Source organism: Ricinus communis, chromosome 9, assembly GCF_019578655.1.
Source record: "Ricinus communis isolate WT05 ecotype wild-type chromosome 9, ASM1957865v1, whole genome shotgun sequence".
Taxonomy (NCBI): Eukaryota; Viridiplantae; Streptophyta; class Magnoliopsida; order Malpighiales; family Euphorbiaceae; genus Ricinus; species Ricinus communis.
Window position 1 is genome coordinate 23,050,305 of NC_063264.1, and position 27,967 is coordinate 23,078,271.

The 27,967-nt window shown below is 30.5% G+C and overlaps 3 protein-coding genes across 4 annotated transcripts; 2 read left to right on the forward strand and 1 right to left on the reverse strand.

Annotated features, from left to right (window-relative positions):
- Positions 1-439: 439 nt before the first annotated feature.
- LOC8282144 lies at positions 440-5,467 on the reverse strand. Of its 2 annotated transcripts, none has more exons than XM_015721932.3 (9): positions 5,364-5,467; positions 4,940-5,064; positions 2,620-2,722; positions 2,467-2,526; positions 2,110-2,172; positions 1,810-2,010; positions 1,607-1,715; positions 1,286-1,500; positions 440-793 (listed from the first exon to the last, which is right to left on the reverse strand). In XM_015721932.3, the coding sequence occupies exons 2-9, from the start codon at positions 5,050-5,052 to the stop codon at positions 701-703; spliced, it is 957 nt and encodes a 318-aa protein (XP_015577418.2). In that variant the 5' UTR covers positions 5,053-5,064; positions 5,364-5,467; the 3' UTR covers positions 440-700. The 2 variants fall into 2 exon arrangements, with proteins under 2 accessions (XP_015577418.2, XP_002523386.2); XM_002523340.4 differs by having other exon boundaries at positions 5,288-5,449.
- A 7,110-nt stretch (positions 5,468-12,577) lies between these two features.
- Positions 12,578-13,758, forward strand: LOC8282145. The gene has a single exon (XM_015721914.3). The coding sequence runs from the start codon at positions 12,618-12,620 to the stop codon at positions 13,488-13,490; it is 873 nt and encodes a 290-aa protein (XP_015577400.2). The 5' UTR covers positions 12,578-12,617; the 3' UTR covers positions 13,491-13,758.
- Positions 13,759-25,687: 11,929 nt separating this feature from the next.
- On the forward strand, positions 25,688-27,218 carry LOC8282146 (expansin-A1). Its single transcript, XM_002523342.4, has 3 exons — positions 25,688-25,934; positions 26,020-26,332; positions 26,430-27,218. The coding sequence occupies exons 1-3, from the start codon at positions 25,808-25,810 to the stop codon at positions 26,731-26,733; spliced, it is 744 nt and encodes a 247-aa protein (XP_002523388.1). The 5' UTR covers positions 25,688-25,807; the 3' UTR covers positions 26,734-27,218.
- Positions 27,219-27,967: the final 749 nt, after the last annotated feature.

Sequence of the window (27,967 nt, forward strand, 5' to 3'; positions counted from 1 at the left end):
TTTTATTAGTAGTAGTATCCCTACAGCTACTCGAAGGGGCATGATGAATAACCAAAAGACAAACAGATTATCATAAAATCAACAATTAGGGAATCTTGTATATATATATATATATATGTAAAATAAAGAAGAAACAGGGTCCCCTTTCAATCTTTATTTTGCAGATCCATGAAGAATGTGTGCAACCATGAAGTGCAGTGCGGCAAAGTGACTCAGAATTCAAGGCCTGATGTGTTGCTGTGTTGTCTCTTTCCACTTTTACCTTTTTTTCTTTTCCGTCGGTGTCTTAACATAACAATAGACATGCACAACTAAGCACAAATTGACAATAACCCCCTTCAGGGAATAGATTTTGTAACTGGAAATATAATATAATATGTTACATCCTAAACTTCAAACCTGAGCATAAGTTTCTGTTATGACTAGTAAATAAAAAGAATTTGAGAAAGAAAGAACTCCACATAACCTACTCAAATGGATGAATCAAATGATTACATTTGCACAGATATGGAAGTATTAAATAATAGTGCACAATGTCCTCAAAACTATGCACGCCTTTATTACCATCGTCATACAATGCCCTTACCGAGTGAGCTAAAATTACAAGGCAACATCTCCACAAACAAACAAGATATCCCACTAGTGCCTGCAACAGAAGAGATGGTGCATAACTCGAAGGTATTATCTCACACAAAAGCTATTAAGACTCTTGGGGTGCTTCAAATCTTGTTGGAGTATCAATGCCCATCATACAGCAAAGACCAGATATTAAAATGATAAGTAAAACGATCCCCTGGAGCATCAAAATCAGTCAAATCAGGGCCGCCCCCCCAAAGCATAATAACATAAGGAATGACATAAAAGTTCAATGGCAGGAAGCGAAGCAAGAAAATGACCACAAATCTGTCTGGTAAAATTGCAGAGTACAAGATAATAACAGCAGTAAACTAGTCCTCTTATTCATTTGGTTCATCTCTTTTAATAATTATTGCTAGTTTAGGTGGATTTGTGCTTGCATACCCATTCTGCAAGTGAACCTAATCTCTTAATCCAATTACTTATGAAAAGAAGGACAACCTCTTCCTCAAAAACAACATACCACCCAAAAAACAGAACTACTTCTCATGATAAACATATATTCAGACTGTTCAAAAGAAGGGCCTTTCCTAAGAACGTGTACCTGATGACAACATAAATGACCGAGCATTCTAATAAAAAGAATAGGAAAAAAGAAAAGCATTGTCATAAAAAACTGAACAAATGAAATGCCAAAACTGGAACTTACAACTAGAACTCCCTCGAGAAGAGATGATTTGATCTTGCAGACTTCATCACAAGTGGAATTGAGTGATCCATTTCCAATACTACCTTCAGCAAGAAACCTTCTCAGATCCCTATGAGAAGGATACTGGATTGATCGAAATGGATCTGAAACATAGAGGACTTCATACTTTACTCCCAGTGTCTCAACAGAACTGATGAGCTCTGACAAAATCTCACCTGCATATTCAATTAATATATATGTATTAATATTTCTCAGAAAACAAATATATGGGATTAACAAAACAAACTTGGATATCCTCCAGCAACAAAGAACTCAACGCACTTTCAGATTTTGGTTGCTCAAGTCCTTTTGCAGAATGAGCTCCATGGCAGAATACAACCAAATCTGCTTGCCCATTTTGTCTCTTTTCCATCCTTGAAACCAGATGGTCCTGTTCATGTTTTATCAGTTAAAAAATAATCAAAAGTTTGTCACAGATCTCCTAAATTTCGTAATTACTCATGCAATGTTTCAAGTTTATTTACATGAACTGCATGCACATCCGCAAGCTTTTCAAAGTTTTCACCCTCCACAGAGCATGACTCTGAAAAAGCAACATTATTAATTCCTAAATCCTGCCCACAAGATTCCGCAAAACCTGAAACCAATGAATTTTCCATCGTCTCCTCCTCCGATGCAGCAATATAGGGGAATGCCATGGAAAAATTAGATCTTCCATACAAGACCTGTTCAGAGCATAAAAATAACTTGCAACATTCTGAATCTTAATTTATTGAATCCAATAACAAAAACACCTTAAACATAGTCTGTGCTGTTCCAGTTACCTTAAGCAAGCTCACAAGAGCTGGGTCAGCACTTTTTCTTGTCGATATATCTGTGGATAACAGCTACAGAAACAAACAAACAAACAAAAAAAAAAAGGACACTCAATATAAAGATATTACTCGAATGGCCCCCAAATGTAATGGCCAATGATGCATCATAGTCATACTACAGCAGGCATTGGAACATGACCATTTGTTAAATTACTTGTTGCCCACTGACAAAACAGTTTTCAATGTTGTAGCTAGGTTAGGCTAAAATAACTAAATTAAAAGGATTGGTAATATTTATAAAACAAACAAAGATTTGGATTATTTTGGTCATTAGACCAAAATGTCAAGTCCCAGAGCTTTTCTTACCTCTCTACCAACAAAAACAAGTGCCAGATCCACAGGCTGCTGAAGTTTCTTTTCTGAACACTGCATGGAGACAGTTTGAAAATGATTACATGCAAGTAATTCAAAACGGTTTGAGCATTGAAGCAAATATAGGCTTAGAGGAAAGATTAAAACCAGTATGTTTGACCAGCCCCCTTCAGACAGAATAGATCTGGCAAGATCCCTTGAAGATATGGTCTGATAATTCACTGCTTCATCCATTCCGTTATTTGAAAATCTGTGATCACTCATAACAACATAGTATAAGATTCTAACTTGCATAATTTGATAAAACAGAAAATGGAGTCAGGGAAATATATAAATAGTATAATATATTTTACAACCAAATCTGATTTTAAATAATGTTCTTTTTTTCTTTTTCTTTTTCTTTTTTCCTTGAAGAGTAGTATAAAATATATGAATTTACAATAGGACAACAATGAAGCACACTGCATAAGGCAAAGTAACTAAATAAACCAACCAGCCGACAGCCACATATAATGCTTCAAATTTATTTTGTCAATTCCTTTGCAAAGATGTTATTTTACTTTGATGATTCGACTTTTTTTTTTTTAGTTACAAATGAGGGGATGAGGACTCGAACTTGAGACCTTGCTCAAGTTAAAATATGCATCTACCATTAGACTAATCTTGTAGGTCCATGATTAGACTTATTCAAAGTTACGTTCTAATTGTACCAACTAATAAGTAAATTTAGGAGGTTTAATTGCAATGTATTAGTTAATGGTATTGACAGTTACAATAGACAAACACAAGGCAGGAGCTATCCCTCGAAATAACAGTAGGTTTTGATATATTATATAATGTCAATATTGTTAAACCATGATTACCAATAAACCAAAGCACAAGCTAGATGCAAAAAAGCATGTCTGTGCCAAAAGAACATTTTCTTTATGATAACATTCTGTCTGGGACACTAGTCAAACAACTTCACATCACTGATTCTTACCATCATTTGAATTCTAGTCGCCAACAGCAATAACTAGCCATATTTTCATGTATACAAACCTCTAATGATGCAATAAATGCAAAACTTAGCGATATCTAAGTAGAATGAAATATTTTCTAAGTAGTCATTTTTATACTTCTAGCAATTTGTTGGTGATGATTTTAGAAATTATGTGCTGATATTTGTACTTTGGGCAGAAAAATGATTCAGGATAAATGCCACTGGTTAATGCTATCATGTCCCTACTCAATTTGACCTAACCTCAAACCCAACCTAGTTGTGTTTGCTTTAAAGATCACTTAATTTTCATTCTACTGGATTGGGGATTTCAATTTCATAAGGTTTAAAATCTTACATCCTTCTCGATCAATAACCACTTCCCAATATGTCAACAGAGACCGAAAGTGGGGGAATGGATGAAATTTCAGTTTGCACTCTCCCTCACTGGGTGAGACTTCATCAGCCAATACATACAACTAAATCCAAATCCCAAACTCCCTGGTACTGACCATATGATTCCTTTTTCTTCCGCTCAAAGAATTTCAGGCTCAATTCAAGATGATTATTAATACTACAAAAATAAGAGTAATAATAGTTTAAGGCTGCATCTTCCGAATGATCCAAGGCTGTTAAAGATGTAGCTGCTATTTCCACCTTCTTGTAAATGCATTCTTTGATTTTTAATGTTGGTTGTTTAATGTTTTCCTGGCAATTCACTCTTCTTAGATGTCTTTCAACATATTAGAATTGGGAAAGTAGATTCTATCTTCTTATTTTAATTGGAAAAGTTAAAAATTCAACCTATTAAATATAAGTTGAGGCAAGGGTAATAAGATGACTCAAACATTGTGCACACAAAATAGCATAAACCAATGGGACAAAATGTTAAGAACATTGACACTAACCCTATAGATGTATCTCTAAATTGAGTAGAAATGTAGAATACAGAGAAAAATATTCATATAATGTGTCCAAAAAATGTAATGATAAAGGGTTGATCATGTTTTGTATTACTATTATAATAGATTTGATTGAATATTTTCTTTTCATTTTTGTCATAAGTTGATACAAGTTAAAACCAAAAAGAATTAGCAAGGATGCTTAAACAGCAATATGGCACTCATGATAGAGCACCAAAAATATTAATGACGAAGTGTTTTCTTCTTCCATTCTATAAACCAAAAAAATATATATATATGAATGGTATATGCTCCATTGAAACAGAAATTAATCTCTGTAACGAATGCATTAGACGCATTGCAGAATGAATGATTGATCACATCATTGTTCAACAAAGTATGTAGTTTCTTCTCATTCTTCCTTGATGTTCTTTATTTGGCTTGTCTTCGGAAGGGAAACACATAGTAGATGTGAACCATCCTATGAGTAGAAATGCTGACTCGTAGTATAGTATAAAAAAGTGATATGTAAATTAATAATGGATGATGCAGAAGAAGAGAATTCCATTCAGAAAAGAAAACATACTGATGAGAAGACCAGAAGAAAGCTGGGACGCTAGAAGCCAGCAGCCCAGGAACATTACATAGGGCCACCATCAACCACACAAAAAACGACGCCGCAATAGCCATCCTCTCCATCGTCCTCAGGGTCTAACACCATCACAAAATTAAAATTAGTGAACTTTGCGGTTCGATTATGGATCCATAATCTATGACTAAAAAGAATGAATCAGATTTCGATTACTTTTTTAATCACACGAATTAATTAATTAATTAATTCACAATTAACCAATAGAACTAGATTGATAGACAGATACTAAATTCAATCAAAAATTCTAACAACAAAATAATAATAACAATGAAACAAACTAACCGGAGGAGAAGTAAAGTGTAGCAAAGATAGAAAAGAAAAGGGGGAATTCAGAGACTTTTCGGATTTATTCACTCACAATTGGATCTGATTCTTATTCTAAAGGATTCACTGGAACTTGAAAAACATCCAAAATGGGGAAAATGAGAACTGGAGGAAACCTGTTCTTTTTTGGGCCCTCCAACGGTGTCGTTTCTATTTGTACGACCACAAATTGCTTCGGACATCTAATGGGATAAAGCTAATTTAGCCCCTTGATTTGTTCTCTCAATCAATCACGTCCTTATACTCTCAATAACAGGTCAATTAAGCCTTTTTCTTCCAACTTCTTCTAATATACTTTTTTTTTTTTTTATTCATCTTCCATATTAACAATAGAAAAAATTGTAGTAATAGTTGGTGGTTTTTAACTTTTTCTTTTTATGACCAAATTCATTATATGTTTTATGTAATTTATTTTAGGCAATAGGTAATGATAACTCGGTCAAAATGCGGACCTAGTTCTTGGAGTATATGCAAGGATGGTTAGAAAGAGCCAAACGGAGTTGTCCTGCTACTCATTTTGATGATAAATTTAGTAATTTGTATAAAGGTGGCTTAATGTATAATAACTGTATAAATTAGCATCTACCTAGTATATTGTGTCGTGGTTCTTTACATAGAGACTAAAAATCACGTTGTCCTATAAAGAGTAGGACTTTATGGATGTAAGACCTCCCAATCATATTAGAATTAGTCTTCTTGATTATACAACTGAGTCTTAGATCGAGTCGGATTCTTCAACTAGAGTCCAATCATGATATAGTCTCTAAGACTCCTAATTGTAGTTGGATGTGGACTTAATGAATCCTGTTTTTCTCGAATAAGATAGGTCGTCATATAATGCTCGGTTATCATTAGTCGTCTCCCTCTTGCTTTAGAGTATTTATACTCGGTATGATATGTTTGGTCATACTCAACCATTCCAACCATGTAACAAACTTGATGTTTTTCAACAAATGAGATCAAAGGACATGTATACAAGCTCGATCGGGTCACAAGCATGAGGTATGCTAGGTCGTATCATTATGGATTTTTAACATTTGGCAGGTGAAATGCCTGACATGCTCCTGACGTTTCGTACATCATGCCTAATATAGTGAGTGCTACCTTCCATAAGTGCTTTGTTAAATGACCGAACCACCCATTGCTTTCATAAATATTCCTTCATCTTTTTTAGGGACACTTTGGTCACTATCACAAGACTATAAATATATACCATGTTCTTTTTCATATCACTTTTGCCATTTCTTAATTTTCATAGCTCTTTTTTCCATTTTTACTCTTAGCGTATTTGGTTCTTTCTTACCTTTGTCTCGTACCTTACAGATTGTAATTTCATCACCAGTAAGTGCCTTTACCCTTTATCTGTTCACTTTTCCTCATGTATTTGCTTCTTCTTCTTCTCCTCCTATTTTCTCCCATATTTCTTATTTTAACCATAGAAACATCTCAATATCCTTCTGTAAATCATGTTCCTGAGTCTATCTATAGAGCAAAGCCTAACCCAGCCTATTCTCCAGACCCTTCCATCAAGTCAGTTGGGAGAGAGGGACCTTCCTTTCACTAGGATGAGGCTAAAAGCTTTGATTCATCCCTTGATAACAGCGGAAATGATTATGGGCGGTGGTTTCAGATGGCGCACCCAAGTGTCTCTAGTGACTATGACATTACAAGGATTTTTAACCTAATTGGAAACATGCTAATTAGTCATATAGACTAGCGCAGAGAAAAAGAATCGTTATCCGACTAATCCTTCGGGATACTTTTACTAATTAAGTGGCGTACTAGATTCCATACGTAAGTTTCGCCACATTTAGAGATAGATTTGAAAGCCAACCTTTTATTTGTGCATCTCTAGTTTTAATTTTATTATTTAATAGCCTATTTTCTATAAATACAACATAAATATTTTTACATATCAAGCAATACAATATGTGAAGTCCATCTAAGTTTAGTCCATTTTAGTATTAGCCAAATTCCCATCATGTTGTTAGCCTAAGTTAACTACTCAATTATGTGCAAAGAAGCCTACTTAGTCTAGCTTAATTATAAGTCATGCTTTGATTACCAAGTTTTTATCCTAATGGGCTATAATTTACATGCCAAGATCTAATTTAGTTCTCCTAATCTAAGTGGGTCAAATAATTAATTAGGCATGGCAAAGCCCATTAAATCTAAATGAATTTTATAATTTAAGCCTAGTTTACCAATATATTAATCTAATGGGCTACAAATTATATGCCGAATTCTAAATTTTTAAACCTAAATCTAGATGCCCAATTTTATTGCATTCACACAACAGATATTTGTCCATTCATTCACAAAACATAAAGAAAAATAAAAATAAAATATGGAAAGTGGTAAAACTAAATTATTACAACCCTTTCTTGCAACTAAATAACTAAAAAGAAGTTAAAATCGGTAGAAAATAATAAGAATCCTCGAAATTAGCAAAATGGGATATGTTTTAGAGGAACAGCCGATTCAGCCACATCATAGAGCTGCTCGGCTCTACGTATAGCGGATCGGCTTTAGGGTTTTATCTAAACCAAATTTACTTAGTTTTAGTGCTCCACTCCAATATTCCCGAGTTTCATGCATGGAAATAAGTAAAAGGTGGTTAGATCATGCATAATACATGTAAACAAACTCATTTTGGTAATAATGAAAATTAAATTGATAAAAATAAGAGTTATAGTAAATAAGGATATAAGATTCCTAAATCTTGCATTTTGAATCAAATCATGCATAACCTAAACCTAATCATTCAAGTGCATTAACCATTACTGAAAAATGATAGATTTAACATAGTTTCCTACTCGTGTGACTTATGATTTCAAAATCCAAGAGAAAGAAATCCGTTTTAAATTCTAAAAAGTATAATCATAATATAAACATGCAAAACTATGCTAAACCTAATTCTAAGCACATATAATATAAAAGCAATCATTGAAAGACAACTATATAAACCTTACCATGTTTCTAATAACAGAGAAATCAAAGATAATCAAAAAAATCAAAAAAATAGAAGAGAGATGATGATATGGATGTTTTGAAACCCTTAGGTTGTCACCGTATTATGCAGATCCTCAAGTCTCAAGTGATGATGAGGAGATTAAATTGAAAATAGGATAGGAATCTAGTGCTTTATGGTTTGTCTTTAATTTTTGGAAATGTATTCCAAATGACTCTTCAACTATCGTATGCTAATCCCACTTCTTTATCTTCACTTTCTTAATTTATTTCCTGTTTTATAAGAACATGCTTTAACATTCTAAAAACTTATATAATTGCTCTTTTACATTCTTGCAATATTATTTTATTACATATTAATAATAGTCCATAATTATTGATCAACTTCTTGCTCATGGGCTGACAATTAACAAGGGTCAGAAATCAGATTATATATTCCAAATCATGAGCTTGAGTTTGAACAAAAATTAAATGGACTCTTTTATTGGGCCTGACCAAATTACTTGACTTAGGCTAATGCAAGATTTCACTGTAAACATCAAGTAAAAATCATATTACTATATTTGATTAAAAATCTCAGAAGAAAATATACATCCTTACTACACCTAATATTATGGAGGTTCTAAAGTATCAAAATAAAAGATAAGAGAAAAATAGAAATAATTATAAATGTTCTTGCCAATGTTGGAATACGATGTTGAATAAAAATAAAAATAGTTGAAATCACTAATTGTCACATGAAAATATAATTGAAATGAGGCAAGTCTTACTAAATGAGTAAGAAATAATTGAAATTAGGAAAGTCTCACTAAGTGTGTCCATTCAATATCATATAACTTTATAACTATATTTTATATAACTTTACATATATATTTATATGCATACAGTAAACTCACGATTTTCTCAATCATAAATAAAAGGATTGAAAGAAAAAATTTCATAGCAAATTGCTAAACCAAATCTATATATACAAATCTAGAGACAAAAGAAGTATCGGCAAATGTTATTTTTGATATATAAGTATTATGTCAATATGTGATTTTTATGTTTATTATATAATAAGTTTATTAATTATATAAATTAATTTCTAATTAAAAATAATATTAAAATAATATTTTGTAATATTAATTAATCAATTTGTTTAAGAACACGTACTCTCTAATGCTAAACTCCACATACTTTCTCCTTAAGTCTACATAACTTTTCTACCTATTGAAGGTCGTCTTCAATCTCTCTCAAATGACATGAATCTTTTATATTATTAATTAATAAATTAGCATGTCCTTGTTGTACCTCTTTCAAGATCCTCCTCAACTGTGCATCTTTAACTTGAGCTGCCTTAATCCTATCAACAAGTATATACATATCTTAAAGTCTGCCAATAGTACTCCTAAAGCCAAAACCTCCAACTACAATCCTTGATCATGCAACTCTTTAGTTAGAGGTCCTTTCTCTAAGTTGATGTGAGCAAGATTTCTTGTTAACTTCTTACTTAAAGCATCTGCCACCACATTAACTTTGCAGGAATGGTAATTGATGGAGCAATCGTAATCTTTTAGAAGCTCCAACTACCTTCTTTATCTCGGGTTTAGCTCTTTTTTGTTGAAATATGTACTTCAAGCTTTTATGATCAATGTAAATCTCATATCCCCACAAAGGCAGTAACTCCAAATCTATAGTGCAAAGATTCTTTTATGCTTCTTCAGTTGCCTAGATGCATAGTTCACCACCTAGCTATGCTGCATCAAGACACAACCTAGTCCTATTCTTAATATATTACAATATATGACAAAGCCATCTATCCCAGATGATAAAATCAACACTAAAGCTAAGGTTAAACAATCCTTTGAATTTTGAAAGCTCCTCTTATAAGCATCAATTCACTAGGACCTATCATTCTTTTGAGTCAATCGAGTCAAGAGCACTCTATCCTGGAAAAGTCCTACAAAAACTAATGATAGTAGCTTGCCAAGCCCAAAAAGCTACAGATCTTTATCACTACAGTTGGCCTCTACCAACTAGTCACTGCCTCTATATTCTTAAGATCCACTTGAATACCATCCTTAGACACAATATGTCCTAGAAAAGCCATACTTTTTAAGTCAGTAACACAATCTTCAAATACTTTATGTGTTCTTTTTCACCCATAGAATACACTAATATATCATCAATGGACATAATTATAAAACGGTCTGGGAATGACTTAAACACCCTATTCATTAAATTTGTAAAGGCTGCAAGCACATTAGTAAGTCCAAAGGACATCACCAAAAACTCATAGTGGCTACAACGGGTCTTGAACATTGTCTTGGGAAAATCCTGCTCATGAATTATTAATTAATGATACCCTGATCTCACAACAATCTTTGATAAACAAGTGGCACCCTAAAGTTGATCGAATAAGTCATCTATGTGAGGAAGTAGATACGTGCTGCAAATAGTCATCTTGTTCAACTACATGTAATCAAATATAAAGGCACAATGAATCATCCTTCTTCTTTACAAACAACATTGGAGCAGTCCAAGCATATGTATTGAATCTGATAAAACCCTTATCTAGAATGTCATGCAATTACTCCTTAAGCTCCTTTAACTATGCAGTTGCCATCTTATAGGGTGCAAAGAAATGGGAGTTGTACTGGGTACAATATTAATGCAAAACTCAATCTCTCTCTAGGTGATAGCCTTGATAAATCTTTTGAAAAGACATTAAGATACTCCTGACATCCACGTTCTTATATTTACCTAGCACTAATAGTTGACATTAGATTAGTTGATAATACTTTGTCACCCTTAAAATAGAAATTGGGTTGCTAGGAACTTTAAAAGTCACCCTCTTTTCTCTACAATCCAAGGTGGTATAGTGTTGATCCAACCAATCTATCCCTAAAATTATATCAAAATCCATCATGTCCAACAAGATCATATTTACTGAAGATCTTTGCCTTCTATAAAAACTAGACATAACGGAAAGAAAACCTCCATTAAAAGTACACTACTCAAAGATGTAGTCACAGGCAAGGACTGATCTAAAATAGTTAGGAGTTTATCTAATTTCAAGGAGAAACTAGGGGATACATACAAATGCGTAGTACTAGGATCTAACAAAACACAGCCTTAAAACCACAAATCCAAATAATGAATCTATCCCCAGATTCACATCAAAATCCATCACATCCAACAAGATCATAATTACTGAAGTTCAGCCTTCTGCAGAAACTAAACAGAATGGAAAGAAAACCTCCACTAAAAGCACACCATTAAAAGATATAGTCACAAGCAAGAACTAATCTAAACTAGTTGGTAGTCTATCTAACTCCAAGCATAACAAATCTCTAACCTTAGTTACACAAATCAAAATAGTACATGATATCGTAACATTAGAAGCTCTAACATCCTAAGGGGTGAGGGGGAATGCCTTAGCCTGTCTACGACCTGACTGATAGGAACTCAAAATTATAATTATTTATCACATTTAAAATATATATATAAAAACAATTTAAAATATTTTTTAGTATCTTACTTAATATAATTCTTAATATTTTAAAATTCTATTAATGCAATAAATATAAAAATTTATTTTAAAGTATTTATTAATTGATGCATTAATTATTTATATTGTAATACTATGAACTTTATTAAAAAGGTTATTCCTTAAAATTAGAAATTATTGTATAAATAGAAAATTAACTTATTAATTAATATAATATTAAAAATAATTGTAATATTATTTTCTAAGATTAAAATTTTTATTTAATTAAAATCAAATTATTAGTCAATACATTAATTAGATAATAAATATAAGAATTATACATTATTATAATACTTATGTGTCAAAAATAAATATAAAATTAAAAAAAATTATATGACAAAAATAAATATACATATCAAAAAATTTATCTTAATTTATTAATTATATATAATATTAATATGCTAGTTTTCAAAATTATTAGAAAATTAAATTATTAATTAATCAAACAATTAAAATATAATGAAAATATTATTTTCTAGATTAGAGTCATTGCTTTATTTAAAAAAGTAATTTATTAATTAATAAACTAATATTTTATGTATTAAAATTAAATATACATATGCATAGAAATTGTGGTATATATATATTAATGAGATAGCTATCGAATAAGAAGAAGCTTGTGAATGTTATACATGCACCCTCTTGTGTCATGTGAAGGCCATTTAATCCGAAAGCTACACCGCTAACTCCCTTTTGAATTAAAATTCACGTTCCCTCTATGAATGGGTACTCCTTATTAAAGGCAGGCCCCCGAAAACCACCTCTACAATCAACTCATCGAATGAAATGAAAGACTTGTCATTTTTCTTCCTCAAGAACTCCTTCGGAGGCAAGATGAAAAAAGGTATCAGGAATTTTTGCAATGGAGATGGCTCAACATCTACTCTCAATCAACACCACCTAAAACCCTGTAATGATCCTATCCATGTCGATGATGATGATATGGCTTCAGTTGACAGCCAGAGAAAACAACCCACGTTGGAGGAGATGATATTGCAGTTGGAGTTAGAAGAGGAGATCTCAAGAAAATCTAAGCTCAACGAGTTGGTGGCAATGAGGGGTAGAAGAATGTCCTGCGTCAACAATTCTGATATCCTGCGATCAGCAAGAAATGCACTGAATCAGTACCCTCGTTTTTCTCTCGATGGAAAGGATGCCATGTACCGATCTTCTTTCCGCAACTTGGATCATCATCAAGTTGCTGGTAGGAAATCAGTCTGCTGCTGCGATGGAAGAGGAGTGCTGATGAGAGAAAGAAATGATGGTTTTCTTGACAGGAGGAACTCCTGTTTGCCAACAAGTTTACGAGGAGAAAATGTGGTATGGTGCAAGCCAGGAGTGATAGGAAAACTGATGGGTCTAGATGCTATGCCAGTGCCAGTACACAATAGAAAGGAGACGATAAGCCCCATTATAAAGAGGCAGAGTCTTAGAAGAAGAGTGGAACGCCATGAAATGGAGAGAAGAGATATGAAGGAAATATGTAATAGAGGGATGATGAGGAGGATGCCTTATTCGTCTTCTTCTTCTTCTTCTTCTTCGTATAGAAAGACTCCTGGCGGAGGATATTGTGTGATGAAGCCAGTTTCCATAGAGCCACTCACCATTAATGATGGTGGCTGGCCTACCCGACGATTTCCCTCTCGAAATCAGCCCTAATTAATACTTGTTAGTATGCCTTTTTTTGGTTATAACCTCTTGCGTTTTATTAGTGAAGAAATCTACATGTATAGTCTCAACCTAATTACAACACTCTATTTCACCAAGTCTTTCACTTAGACTATGCCAAAAAAGAAAAACTAATAAGGAGAAAGTACAAAATCTAATCTTGTAGTTTGATTTTTTAACAATTTACATCCAAATTCATTAGCATTACTAATTCAATAATTATAATTCATTAGTTTAATGTCAATTGTTTGTAATTCCATCACTATTCAACTCATTATCAATTTAGTTTTCTTCCAAGATCTATCGTATTAATTTTTATTGATTTTGAAAAGAAAAATCGAAAATAAAGAATTCACAATTTAATTTTTCTGAAATATTAGTCAATTCTGACAAGTTCTGGATGATTTGATAAAATTAGAAAAATTCTATTTTTTGTCATCTCGCTGAGTTGTTATAGTATATATACCTAGAATATATTATTCTAACTTCTAATTGAGGATCAATTTTGTAATTGATCGAATTACATAAGAAAAGATTTCATATATCTTTTGAAGAAGTTTTTATTAGGAAAACAAATTGGACCAAGTTGGATTTTAATAAATTTGAATTTAACTCATTATTTTATATTTTATAGGAACTTGATCTATGCTTGAATTTTAATAAATTTGTATCTTAATAAACTTAAATTTAGTTTATTAACATTAATAAAATTTTATTAACGAACTTCAATAAACTTTTGTTGGTTCAGATTTCAAATAATTCACAATAAATTTAATATATTTACAATCATATATCATTAAATTTTTAATTATTATATTGTATCGGGGGCCAATTATTATTATTTTATTTTCTCATACTTTTATACTAAATACCCTAATTTAATTCTATCATCAATTCTCATTCAAATTTTATCTAACAAAGAGAATAACTATTTTGTTCTCTTCTTATGTATGGTACCAAAGAGGGGAAGGGATATTTTAAAGGGAAGATAATGCAGTTGAAGAGAAAGGAAGGAAAGAGAAAATTGTTATCATATTGTATTTGGTTACATAAAAATAAACATTTATGAAAAATGAGGAGAATTAATTAATTTTGAACTTTCTATTATAATAATATAGATAAAAAATAATTAATTAAATTTAAAAAAATTTCCATATATTAAAAAATTTTACATCGCAAATTGGATTATAATCAATTTCAAGTACTACAAAAGGAATGAAGGAAAATCATTCTCTATTAATTTTCTTCTTCTTTTAAAAGATTTTTTTAACCAAATACAATCTATATATATTAATTTTTAAAATCTAAAATTTTGTTGACATGTGTGCTTAAATTTTGACACATAAAATTTTTATTTTGACATGTGTAGTATTTCTGATATATGGAATTCAAGTTTATGTGTAATTTTTACATTAATTTATTGATTAATAAATTACATTACTAATTAAACACTGACTCTAATCCTAAAAAATAGGGTTATATTTTAATATTAACTAATAAATAATTTCTAATCAGATAATGATTTTAATTCTATCCTAAAAATAACATTTTAATTATATGTTAATATTATATTAATTAATATATTAATTCTCTAATTAGATAATTAATTTTTAAATTATATAATAAATTTTTAATCTTAAAAAATTGTAATATTAATTATATTGATAGTATTAATTTATATAATACTAAAATTAATTAATAAATATTTTTAAAGTAATTTTTATATATTTCTACTAATAAAATTTTAATATTTTAGAAAATTAAAGACATTTAAAAAATAGTTATTTTGCTATTATTTTATAAAATATTATAGATTAATATCAGATATTAAAAAATTTATTAAATTATATTTATCAATCTAATTTTATAATAGAAATAATAATAACAGTCGTGCAACACACGGATACGACCAGTTAAAATTAATTCTCCATCTATTTTCTTTCATTCCTCTTAGATTATCCTTTATCCATGCATAATAATTCATCGTTTCTTTGAATAAACCAACATTGCTCATATATAATAAACCAACAAAGGGTCAATTTGCTCCTTGAACTTATGTCCAAGAGTCAAATAGATCTAATTTAAACTTTTTAATAAATAGTCCCATGAACTTATGTCTAAAGGTCAAGTAAGCCTAATTTAAATTTTTTTAACAAATAGCCTCCTTAACTTGTGTTCAAGAGTTAAATATGGCCAATTTAATTTTTTTTCTTAAAAGTAAAATAACATTAGATTTTTAAGTTTTAATTGCATTATAAAAATAAAAAATAATATTTATTTCATTAATTTACTGATACAATATATAGTGATGGACTATATAAAAAAATTTAAAATTTGATTTTAATTGACCCAAAAATGATAAGTTATAGGCTCATTTATTAAGAAAATTGAAATTTGACTTATTTAATTCTTAGAAAGTTGAAATTTGACTTATTTGATACTTGTCATTTTTAGGTCAATTAAATTTAAAATTTAATATTTTTCAAATACGCTCTTGTATAGTGCGTCAAAGATATTATATCAGTAAATTAATGAAATAAAATAATATTTTTAAGTTTTATAATTTAATTAAAATATAATTTTAAAAAAAAATAAATTGGGTGTATTTGACTCTTGAACACGAGTTCAGGAGTCTAATTAGTAAAACAAAGTTAAATTGAATTTATTTGATCCTTAAACATATGTTCAAAAGAGCTATTTACTAAAATGTTTAAATGAAATATATTTTACCTTGGACATAAAATCATGGATAAATTGACCCTTTATCTTATAATAAACCTATGCTTTTAAATTGGCAGTGTCGCTCAATTGCATGTTTTCGACTATATTATTATTTTATGAAAAGGTATCACGTATAACATTTATTAAACAATCTTATTTAGTTAAAATTTATAAAATTTATTTGCGAATTTAAAATTCATATGCTTTAAACTGAGTAAAAATTAATTTAGTATTTTATATAATTAAATTTGTATGAAATTAGTTATAATTAAACTAAATTCTAACAAAATAGGTAAAATTTCTAAATGAATTCCATATTAGTATGTTAATATATTTTACAAACACTAAGATATCTTTTTCAATTTTAATATTTCTATTTTATTTTTTCTTTCATATTTTTTTCTCAAATGAAATAAGTCTTTTTATGGATTTCAACCAAACATAGCATTATTCTACATTTAGTAAATACATTAAAAAAAAATTAAAAAAAGGAAAAAAAATTTATGCTACTACGGTAGCCTCCATTTAAAGAATATATTTTGCTCCTACTGTTTGTTTATAGATATATACTAAGAAGAGAAACATTTACCCCATTGGATTTTTGCCTCTGCTTCTACCTTTTAAGCCACCTTATCAAGCTCACCCTTGACTGATAAACACTTTATAAACAATTCTAAAATGAGAGTGACTTTACAAACTATATAAAATTAAGAATAATATAGTCTAAAAAAACTCTATTTTCTATTTTTTCATTACCGCCGATGGTAATTAATTTTAATTCTTTACTTTCTATCTTTTTTCTTTCTTTTAGTAATTTCTTCAATCATAATAAAATAACTAAATCATATTTTCATTTTATTTGTATGAATTAGTAGGAGTTAATAAATTTTGATTGCAAAATCTCTTATATTTCTTTAGTAGTGAATTTGGGTAAACATATGACAAATCAAAGATGTATGGAAGAAGATCACATGGCTGCTAAAGTTTCAACATTTGAAGATAATCAAGACCTTCCAGCAATGAAGATGAATTTATTTGGTTAAAAGTTTGTTTAGAATGTTATTTTATATTTAACTTATTTTAATTATTTGTTAATTCGGTTGATTAAATATTATGAGTATTTTGTTTTATCTTCCTTTATGGGAGTTTGTTTGTCTTTCTTTATGGGAGTTTGTTTGTCTTTTATCATGGGAGTTAGGATGAGTTTGATTTTATTATTTAAAATATCATATTCTTTTAAAAACTCATCAAATGACAATGAAGTCGATTTGTGACTTAATATAACAAGCGAGCGGAAAGTGTTTCTTACCGATACGTCAAACGCAGCCAAGGTGTTGTATACAATTATTCCGTTAAAACGATTAGTGAAGCTTAGAGGAAAATTAATATGTATTTTTTAAATGTAGTCATATTTACTTGTTTATTACAAGTTGTATTTATTAATTATTTTCAATGAAATACTCCTTTCATTTCAAAAAAACTAAAATATTATTTTTCTTAAATACTAAGAATATTGTTTTTAAAATTTTACATTAAATGGGAAAATAATTTAAATTTAAGATTGTCACTTCCATATTGTGTAACATATACACAGTTGATTTCATTACTTTATTATATTGGAACTAATGTGGCTCAAAACTTTGTAAACTAATTTAGTCTTTTAGTTCTTATATTTTTTTTCTTTATCATTTAGCAAACTTGAGATACTTCATCTTTTTTTAGATTTTTTTAAAAAATCAATCTAGTAATCTATTAGGAGTTAAACTGTAAGTAGAATTCATTGATTAGAAGAAATACTGATGAGGCTAATCTATGCATAGAATTTATGGTTATTTTAGAGTTAAATTTCTCTAATTTTATTAATTGAGTGGTTATTGAGTGAATTTATACATTTGGATTTATTTGTATTATTTCAGGTGAGTTTTGAATGTGTGAGTGGCTAACATATTTTCCAAATGGATTTCCCACTGCTGGTCTGGGGTCCGCTCTTCATACTAGGCCCGTTTCGAAATTAGCCATTCGGCTGAGGGCCTTGAGGGATTACCAAATAGTCTTAAGACCATTTTAGAAAATGAGTCGCCACCCGATAAAATCGGAATAATTCGGGAGTGAAGATAGCGGCTTTGTACTCCTCGCAGAGAATCTAAGTTTTTTCCTCCCTAAAATTAGAGATTATAAGTTTGAAAAGTTAGGTACAAATAGAGAAGGTTTTTAAAAGCACCCCTACTCACTTAGACGATGAAGTCTAGCCTCCACTAAAGCAGATGAGCTTTTGCCTATCCTAATAAAATTATCTTAGCGTAGTTTAACTCTTTATTCATTTTATTCATCAACCTCTTTTATCTTTCTTAGCATATGAGGTGAACATCAAGAATCCAGCCTAAGGCTGCGGTACTTTGGTACCTTAATTAGTCCTATATGGGAGGCACATTGGTACTTTTTACTAGTCCTAATCCAGAGGCACTTTAGTGCCTTAGTTTTTATCTTGGCATGACATGGTGTCCACACCGTTTGCAATATTTATTATCTTAATCTAAGTGACAGATTCATTTTAGCCTTAGCATTTGAGGTGAAGACATGCGAAAAATTACTTTGGTAAGCTTCCATTTTATTGTTTTTGCATGTAGGGTAATCATATCATTTACTAAGTCTAAATTTATCTATATTTACATGTGGGGTGATCCTCTGCATGAATTTAAACATATATAGAAAGAAGGGAAGAAGAATAGAAGCGATTAAGGAAAGCGGGGAGTAATGAAGGAAAATGCCAAACATGCAAATGGCCCTACTGACCTTAGTACAAATCACAAATTAAGTATAAAAAGGTAAACAAGTGGACTCTTGGTCCTCTTCAGAGGGCAGACCTCCATGGGCTAACTACTTTGCACTTAGGGGTTAGAGTTAAAGTATAATAAAAACACAATGAGCAAGTTAAATGGACAAGCAATTTTATTAAAGTAGGCAGAACATAGAATAAAAAAATAAGAGCAACGGACTGAGATAATTTGAAAAAAATATTTTGTCTCATCATAGAGGCTGACCTCACGCGAGTACAAGTTGAACTCACGCGAGGTTAGTCTCTCAGGACACAAAAAGGGCTCACAACGTCGTCTTAAAGCTAGCCCATTTACCAAAGGAAGAGAGACTAAACTCGCGTAGGGTCAATTTGAAAACTCTAATTGTTACCAATACAATTTCATTTAGCCTCGGAAGTCTCTGTTTGGGTTTAAATGGTTAGTGAACTCGCGCGAGCAAAAGTGACCTCGCTCACGCTTAGAGTCTAGTCCTTGGAACACGCTAAACAAAACCCAAAGGGCCAAACGACATCGGTTTAAAGCCTTGGGCTCCCTGACCTCGCACACATCGAGGGTGACCTCGTGTGAGCTTAGTGGTTTAGGTCCTTATGGCCGTTAAACGACATCGCTTCAATCAAATTAGAAAATCATATGCATGAAAAGATAAAATATCTGTAGGAAAGGAGCTGACCTCGCGCAAGTACAGGTTGAGCGCTCGCAGGAGGCCTAACCAGAAGATGGCAGAAACTTAGAAATATAAGAAATCCAAAAATAAGGTTACAATAAATAAATATAAAAAAACAGTGTGCATGCGATGAAAAATAAATGTGTTCAACGCAACAAAGATGAGAAATTTAGATGCGATGAATGTGAAAATTATACAAAAACAAACGAACTTTAGAATAGTCTTTTGCTCTTAAGTGGCTATCTTTGTTTTTTAGAAAAAAATAGATTTTCTAAGAGATTCAAAACAAAATACAACCTTGTAAAGGGGGAGATTCCCCAAGAAAAGAAATTAATTTGATTTTGCATTTCTTCAAAAAAAGAATTTTCTACTACAATCCAAAAGTTTAAAAGCTAAGAAAAACCCTTTTTCCCTTAAAAAGCTTTGAATTTTAACATACACTTGGAAATCCTAAAAAATTCAACCCCCGATATAAAGTTTCCCTTTGCCTTTTATAGAGTTTGCCAAGAAAAATCCCACCAATGGATGAGCGACACGTCAGCTAAGAGCTGAACTCTATCCAGGCTGAGCTTACGCACAGTCATAGCAAGGACTATTGCGAGCTCCAGGACGAACGTGCGCGAGGTCAGATGTAGAGCTCATATCCCCAGGTCAACTACTCGACTCTCACACGTACAAGTTGTTGCTGTTATTAGGTACTCTTTCATTGCCATTGATGAATAAAGTAAATATATATCAAGGTAGATTCACGTTCATGAACTTTTCTTCATGCTTATGAATCTCACTTTTCCAACTGTGTAATAAAGTTCCCGCTTGTGAAAATTTTGCAGCTCAAAGATAAAAGGAAAAGAAGAATTCATGAGTAGACTTCCTAGTCATAAATGTGAAGATTCGCGGCCATGAACCAAAATTCACGCCAGTTAAGGATCTTCCCTCCCTAAACTTTAAAGATACCATAGATGGATTCGTGACTAGACTTTCCAGCTATGAAGTTGAAGATTTACAGTCATGAACAAATCTTCTCAATCGTTAAAGAGAGTAATCACAACCACGAATCAAGATTCATGCCCATAAAAAAGGACCCTTCTTTGATCCCGATTCGAGATTCCTTTACTGAAGCATTGAGGAGTGATCGATCCGAGATTCTAACTTCACTTATGAAATTCTTTAGGAAGACCCAGTCAGGTTGCTCACGCAGCGGATCTCTTTCTATAGATAGAGAGAGGGAGATGTGAAAGTATTCCTCTCCAGAAGTTCAAAAACCACATAAGGCTTCATAGTTAAAGTTCCTAACCATGAAACAAGGTATTCCTAGCTGTGAACACTCGAGAAACCAATTTTTAGAGCCATAAATAATCATGTTCTTGAGTTTTCCAAAGTGCATATACAAGTAAGAAAAATTGTCAAACATCAATATGAAATTAAATCATCATCAAACCCTCTTGTTCTTCATTATTTATATTGAAACACTTCGTACGAAGGTAAGAAGCTCACTCTACTTATGTTTTGGAGCTTATTTATAGAGAGTGAGTTAGATTTTTCTTGTAACCCCATTAAAACATCTTTTTAACAAGATTCAAGATTGAATCTTGATTGGGTTATTTTAGAAAACCTTATAGGACTTTCCAGACACTTTATTGGTTAAGGAGAGTTGGGTTTGAAAGAAATTAAGTTTGTTATATTATAAGGATTTAAACGTTAGCCATGAAAAAAATACTTGTGTTAGAGTATGAGACTTAAGATACACTTAGGTTTGAGCATTAGTTATTGAAATATTTGTAAAATGTTTGAGTATAAGCTTAAAAATATTTGAATTTAATTTTGCATCTATAAATTGATTATTGATCATGAAAATCTTAAGTGAAGCTTGAGGAGTGAATGTAAGTAAGGAGTTGGCCGACCACTATAAACTCTTGAATTTAATTTTCTCTTTTTAAGATTTTATAGTTACTTATGCTCATTTTATTATTTGCATTCTCACGTTAGATTGCTTAATTGCTTTGGTTAATTGTTTCCGCTAATATTGGTTTTGATCCTCAAGTATTTCAAAGTAAAAGTCTTTAGTTGAAATTGATTTTTGTAAACAATCAATTTGTTCTCTCTTGATTGCCATAAGGTATTTCAATATATTATATTTATTTTTTAACATATAACGAGTCAAATTATGAATATTCATATGCAATGCTCGTGAGTGAAAAAGAAAAAAAGATAAAAGCATATTTGGCCCCCTGCAATTATATTGCTTTTGACAATTCCCCCTTGCACTTTTATTTGTCCACATTGAGTTAATACATTTTTATTTTTATTGACATTAGGTCTTTTTTAGGGACAAATTAGTGTGCTTGTTACATGCTCCATTAATGAGTGCAAATGATACTTTTGAGTTTTCTTTATCAAACATTTTATAAATATCTTCCCTCCATAATTTTATTTTTTTGACAATAAATCCTTATACTTTTATTTTTAGCAACAATAATCCCTGAGATTTATTGTTTAAAGTTTGATTAACAATAAATAATAAAAATATTATAATATATTTAACTTATTATTTTAAATAATAATATTTAAAGGATTAGACAAACCACAAATCTATTAATAAAATATACAAATGCTAATGACCAACTAATATCCATGGAGTTCAACAACAGCTAGAAACAATTTCTAATACCATGTAGGCTATGGAGCAAAAGGAAAAATCCGCTCGAGAAAGGGTTCGTGTCTGATTAGCTAGTTAGTGAGTTAATAGTTTACCAAAGCAATGATCAGTAGCTAATTCGAGAGGATAATTAGCCACACTAGGACTCAGTCAGAGGCCAAACTCCTACAAGCGGCAGAGTGGAGAATTTTCTTGCGGATCGTGAACTAATTCTATTTGTGGTTCGACTAATTTTATAAATATTATAAATTAAAGTAATAACTTAACTTAGATTATAATATTTTATTATTTATTATTAATTAAAGTTTAAATAATAAATATCAAGAGGTTATTATTATTAAAAATAAAAATATAAGAATTTATTGTCAAAAAATAAAAATACATAGGACAAAAGTCTATAAAAAAATTAATAAAGAAAATTCAAAAATTTATTTTTACTCTCATTAACGGAGCGTGTAGTATACACACTAACTTATTTTTAAAAAATGACCCAATATCAATAAAAATATAAATATAAAAAATTGTCAAAAATAATAATAATAATAATAATAATAATACAGAGGGTAAAGATGCGTTTATCTAAAAAATTAATATATAAAAAAGAGTAAATAAATGGAAGAAGATTTTTGGAAGCAATAGATAGATAAGAGAGGGACAGAAATAAGTACACATTAAAATGGTTATTTGGTACGAACGACTGATAAGTGATAACAATAACTAACTTATTCATATTACTTCTTCCTTCTAATTTTGCGGCGCCAATTCATCACACTGTTCCCTTCAAATGCAATTTACATTTTTCATATTCATTTAATAATATTATTAGTTAGTGCTTTTAAATATTGCGTACAAGTTATGGCATCTCATCATTTTCTTTATTAATTACACTTCTAATTAATCATGTTTACACATAACTTCCTTTTTTTTTTAATTTCTTTTTACAAAATTTATATCTTTTTTATTTATAGGAGACTCAATAGACCGTTGGCTACATAACAGAAGATAGCCATCTCCTTACGCTGAGCGAAATCTGCCTAGTATAGAGATGGTGCAAAATGCACATTTGCACATTAGAATTTTATTCATTTATTAATACTTTAAATTTTTTATATAACTTAATAGACATCTTAAATAGTTCTATTGTGATATTGAAACACCTTTTAGCCTATTTAATTCTACTTACATCTGCGTGCATTACTCATAAAAGATGGGTACAGCTAAGATTTCTTGCGAAGCCTTAGAGAAATTAAAAAAAAAAAGGGTAAAAGCAAAAAAGAAAAGGGAAGCAGAAGGGTTTGCCACATGCAAAACCACTTTGATGTAATCCATAAGATCCTGAAATTGAGGTGGTCAAATTTCCTTTGTAAACTTTTTTATTAATCACTTTGCATAAATATGCATGAGATTCTTTCCTTATAAAAATGGTGAAAAATAAAATAAAAAGAAAGTCAGAGGTAGAGGTGGATTCCCCCACATCAACATCTACTTGTCATATATTTCCCATGTGCCTACTTGGGGCATCAAGTTCTTGTTAATATGCTAATTGATTTCTACCCATTCTTTGCTTAGTCTACTAAGGAAAAAGTATTGGATGCAATGAGTCATTAGATACATAATATTGTAATAATTAAAAACATATTTATAACAATAATGTTTTAATACCTTTTAATAATATTTTTTTTATTCAGTGCCTCTAAAAAATAAAATTTAGATATATGTTAAGTTGAATTGAAAATTAAAATATTAAATTGACTAATTAATATAAATTCAGTAATATAAATAAATATCATTAATCTTATTTAATGAGGCATTATATAAATAGTCATGCAATAAGTTATTATATATTCAATTGTTTAGATTTGCTAAATAATGAGGTCAAATGGGGCAGCCACTTGTTAGCATTCATATAAAGTATTTGATGACTAGTAGGCATCAAGCATTAAAGGACATGAGTTATGTTTAAGATATGGTGTTAGTGTAATTGTTAATTATATAAAGGAAAGGGAAAGCTCAGAGCTTGGAATTTCAACTCTTTTTCCTTTTGGCTACAGATACTTAGAATAGCATAAACTTGTTCAGAAATGTCCATTTTTCAGTTGTCTTTGGACCATCAAAAGAAATTGCTTTCTGTTCCAGAATCAGTTCTGTTATTGACTTTAACTATAAATTAACTGTCAACTAAACATATTATCAGACTAATTTCCTTTTAGTTCTGAACTTCACTCACTTTATTATTATTATTATTATTATATATATATATATTTTATTCACTACTATAGTAATTAGATTAATGTTGGTATCAGTTCAATAATTAAAGCTCAATTTTCTTTCCATTTCAGTCACTCAATTAAAAATGACATTCAATTAAAACAGTATGTTAATCTTTTTAACTGAAATTCAAATTCGAAATAAGTATGCGTGCACAAAAATTAATCATAAACTAGAGTATTCCAATTTTAATGATGGGTTTATTGGTTTTATGATCTATTTGATTCGGTTGATCAATACAGCTGGTATCTGGTAGCTGATAGCTAGTAGCTGATTACTGATAACTAATGGTTGATAAATTAAACTATTTAGTAAGATTTCATTAGCATTACTGTTAGTATGTTAAATGACCATTTATTTTATTATATTATATTCAATGGTACATATTAATAAAAACAACTTATTATAATTAAAAATATTATAGTTAATTTTTTTAGCTCAATTGTATTTATTGTTAAAAATATTTATAAAAATTATTTTAAACGTAAAAATTTAAATTTAAATTATACTAATAAAAATTTCTAATTTTAAATACCATAATTATAAATATTGTAATTATTTAACTATTAAAAATAATCTTAAAATAATAATTATTTATTATAAAATATAAAAATTTAATTATACGATATCAACATAAAAAAATTATTATTAATAAGTTTTAATAAAAGTAATAGTGTTTAAATAAATAAATAAAAATTAAAATAACTTACAGCTAATAAGAAAAAGCTATAAAATAAAACTGATACAATTAGCATCTGATTGAAATTAAACCAGCAATCGGTTGTTGTTTCTTAAATTTCCACCGAACATCTTAATATAACTGTTTAGTAAAAAATAAGTATAGGTTGCGTTGAGACCGCAGCAAAACACCCTCTTTACAAGATAGGATCAAAAGTTACTTTTTCAGTTGACTATTCCAATAACCCACTGGCTATTGAGTTTCGGTTAGTTGTTAAGATTCTTATTTTTTATATAATACTACCCATATTATACTTTCTAATTTATTTTATTTTTTCTATTCTAAACATGCATCCACTTTCTTTAATTGAATTCCCATCTATATAAACAACTAATCTCCCTTACTTCCATGTCACATTCTTTCTCTACCTTTCTAACTATATTTGCTTCAGCTATCTGTTCATTTCCTCCTATAACAATATTCTTGTTCTTCTGGTAGCGGGAAATGGAACTGCTTATATACACCATTGTAGCCCTTCTCAGTATTTTGAGAACAGTTGAGGGGTATGGAAGTGGGTGGACTAATGCTCATGCCACTTTCTATGGAGGGGGTGATGCATCTGGGACGATGGGTAAATTTCTTAATTTACCCATTTTTTGCCTTCACCTTTTTGGTAAAATAATCAAATGGTTTAATTTCTTGCCTTCAATTTGCAGGTGGGGCTTGTGGATATGGAAATCTATACAGTCAGGGTTATGGAACAAACACAGCAGCATTGAGTACAGCTCTTTTCAACAGTGGACTGAGCTGTGGAGCATGCTTTGAGATTAAATGTGTAAATGACAATAAATGGTGCTTACCAGGTTCTATTATAATCACTGCAACTAATTTTTGCCCACCAAACTTAGCCCTGCCCAATAATAATGGAGGGTGGTGCAACCCTCCCCAGCAACACTTTGATCTTTCTCAGCCTGTTTTCCAACGCATCGCTCAATATAGAGCTGGTATTGTCCCTGTTCAATACAGAAGGTAAGTACTATTGCATTGCATTTACTTGCTTGTACTATTAATATTGGGTTTTGGGGTGACTTCTTAACTTTAAAATATCAAACTTGTTTGGTTGCAGAGTTCCTTGCAGGAAGACAGGTGGAATTAGATTCACTATCAATGGGCATTCCTACTTTAATCTAGTGCTAATAACAAATGTTGGCGGAGCTGGTGATATTGTTGCTGTTTCCATAAAGGGCTCTAATACCAACTGGCAGGCCATGTCCAGGAACTGGGGACAGAACTGGCAGAGCAGCTCCTACCTGAATGGACAATCCCTCTCTTTCAAAGTCACAACAAGTGATGGACGAACTGTCATCTCCAACAATGCGGCTCCCTCTAACTGGGCTTTTGGCCAAACCTACACTGGAATGCAATTCTAGTTTTCTGAATCCCACAGTCACCTAACCCTTATTCAGAATTTTAATTAATTAGCTAGCCCATTACCTCTAACAAAAATATCCTTCTTACCAGTTAATTTCTTTCCTTTTTAACTACTAGTCCTATCATATACAAGTGTATCTAGTATATATAAATATATATATATATATATGGTCATGGGGAAGTCTATTTTTTGTTTTTTGAAAAATACACCCCATATGTATGAGTTTGTTAGCAAGTTTGAGTTTGTAGTGAAGGGGGATCTTCAATGTTTTTTACCGTTCAAGTTTTAATATATTGTAATGTGTGTGAGTGGTGGGTATGCTTTTGGCTGAGGTGAAGGAGGCTTAAACTTTTCACCCGCCTTGGAAAACAGTTTGATTTGCAGTATAATAAGAGTGAAAGAGAGAAGAATAGATCACAGATGTCAAATTGCAAGTTTTTGTTTTTGTAATATGGCATTGACTGAGGTATAACAAATTGTATACAAAATCTGAGTGTCTTATTATATATTATATAGAATGAAATAAGTATTTGGTATAATCACATTATGTGCTTCTAATATGTATTACCCAATTGATAACTAAGCTTGCTCCTTACCTTATTGATCACTAGGGTTCTAAGTTAAAAATACAAGTAAGGGATGATAGCAGCTTTTAATTGACAGGGATGCTGAATTTGCTAAATTGCACGAAAGGGTACTCAGAACAGTGTATTAAAAACCGGTTTCATCATCAGCTCAATCGGTCAGAACAATTGGATTATTGGTCTAACTAATTTTTTTTTGAAAAAACTGGTCCAATTAGTCACCTGAATTAGTTAAAAATTGATAAACTACTCGCTTTAACTGGTTAAATTTCAATTTGATAAAAATTTTAAATTTTTTTATATATATTTTAACTGAATCAATCATGTCGGCAATTTAACCATATGGTCTAATTTTTTAAAATAATGACTAAAGTACATCACTTAATCACAATTATATTAAAAAATTATAAGAAAATAAAAGAGTGATTCTCTCTCTAATTACTTAGTGAGATCCAAATTAAGAATAGTATTGAGGAGGTTTGAGATGGGTTTGGCCTCTCCGGTTTCGTCCCATTAATTAATCACAATTATATTAAAAAAAATTTAAGAAAATAAAAGAGTGATTCTCGCTCTAATTATTTGGTGAGTTCCAAATTAGAAATAGTAATAGGGTAGATTGGGACGGATTTGGAATTGGATCAGATTCGA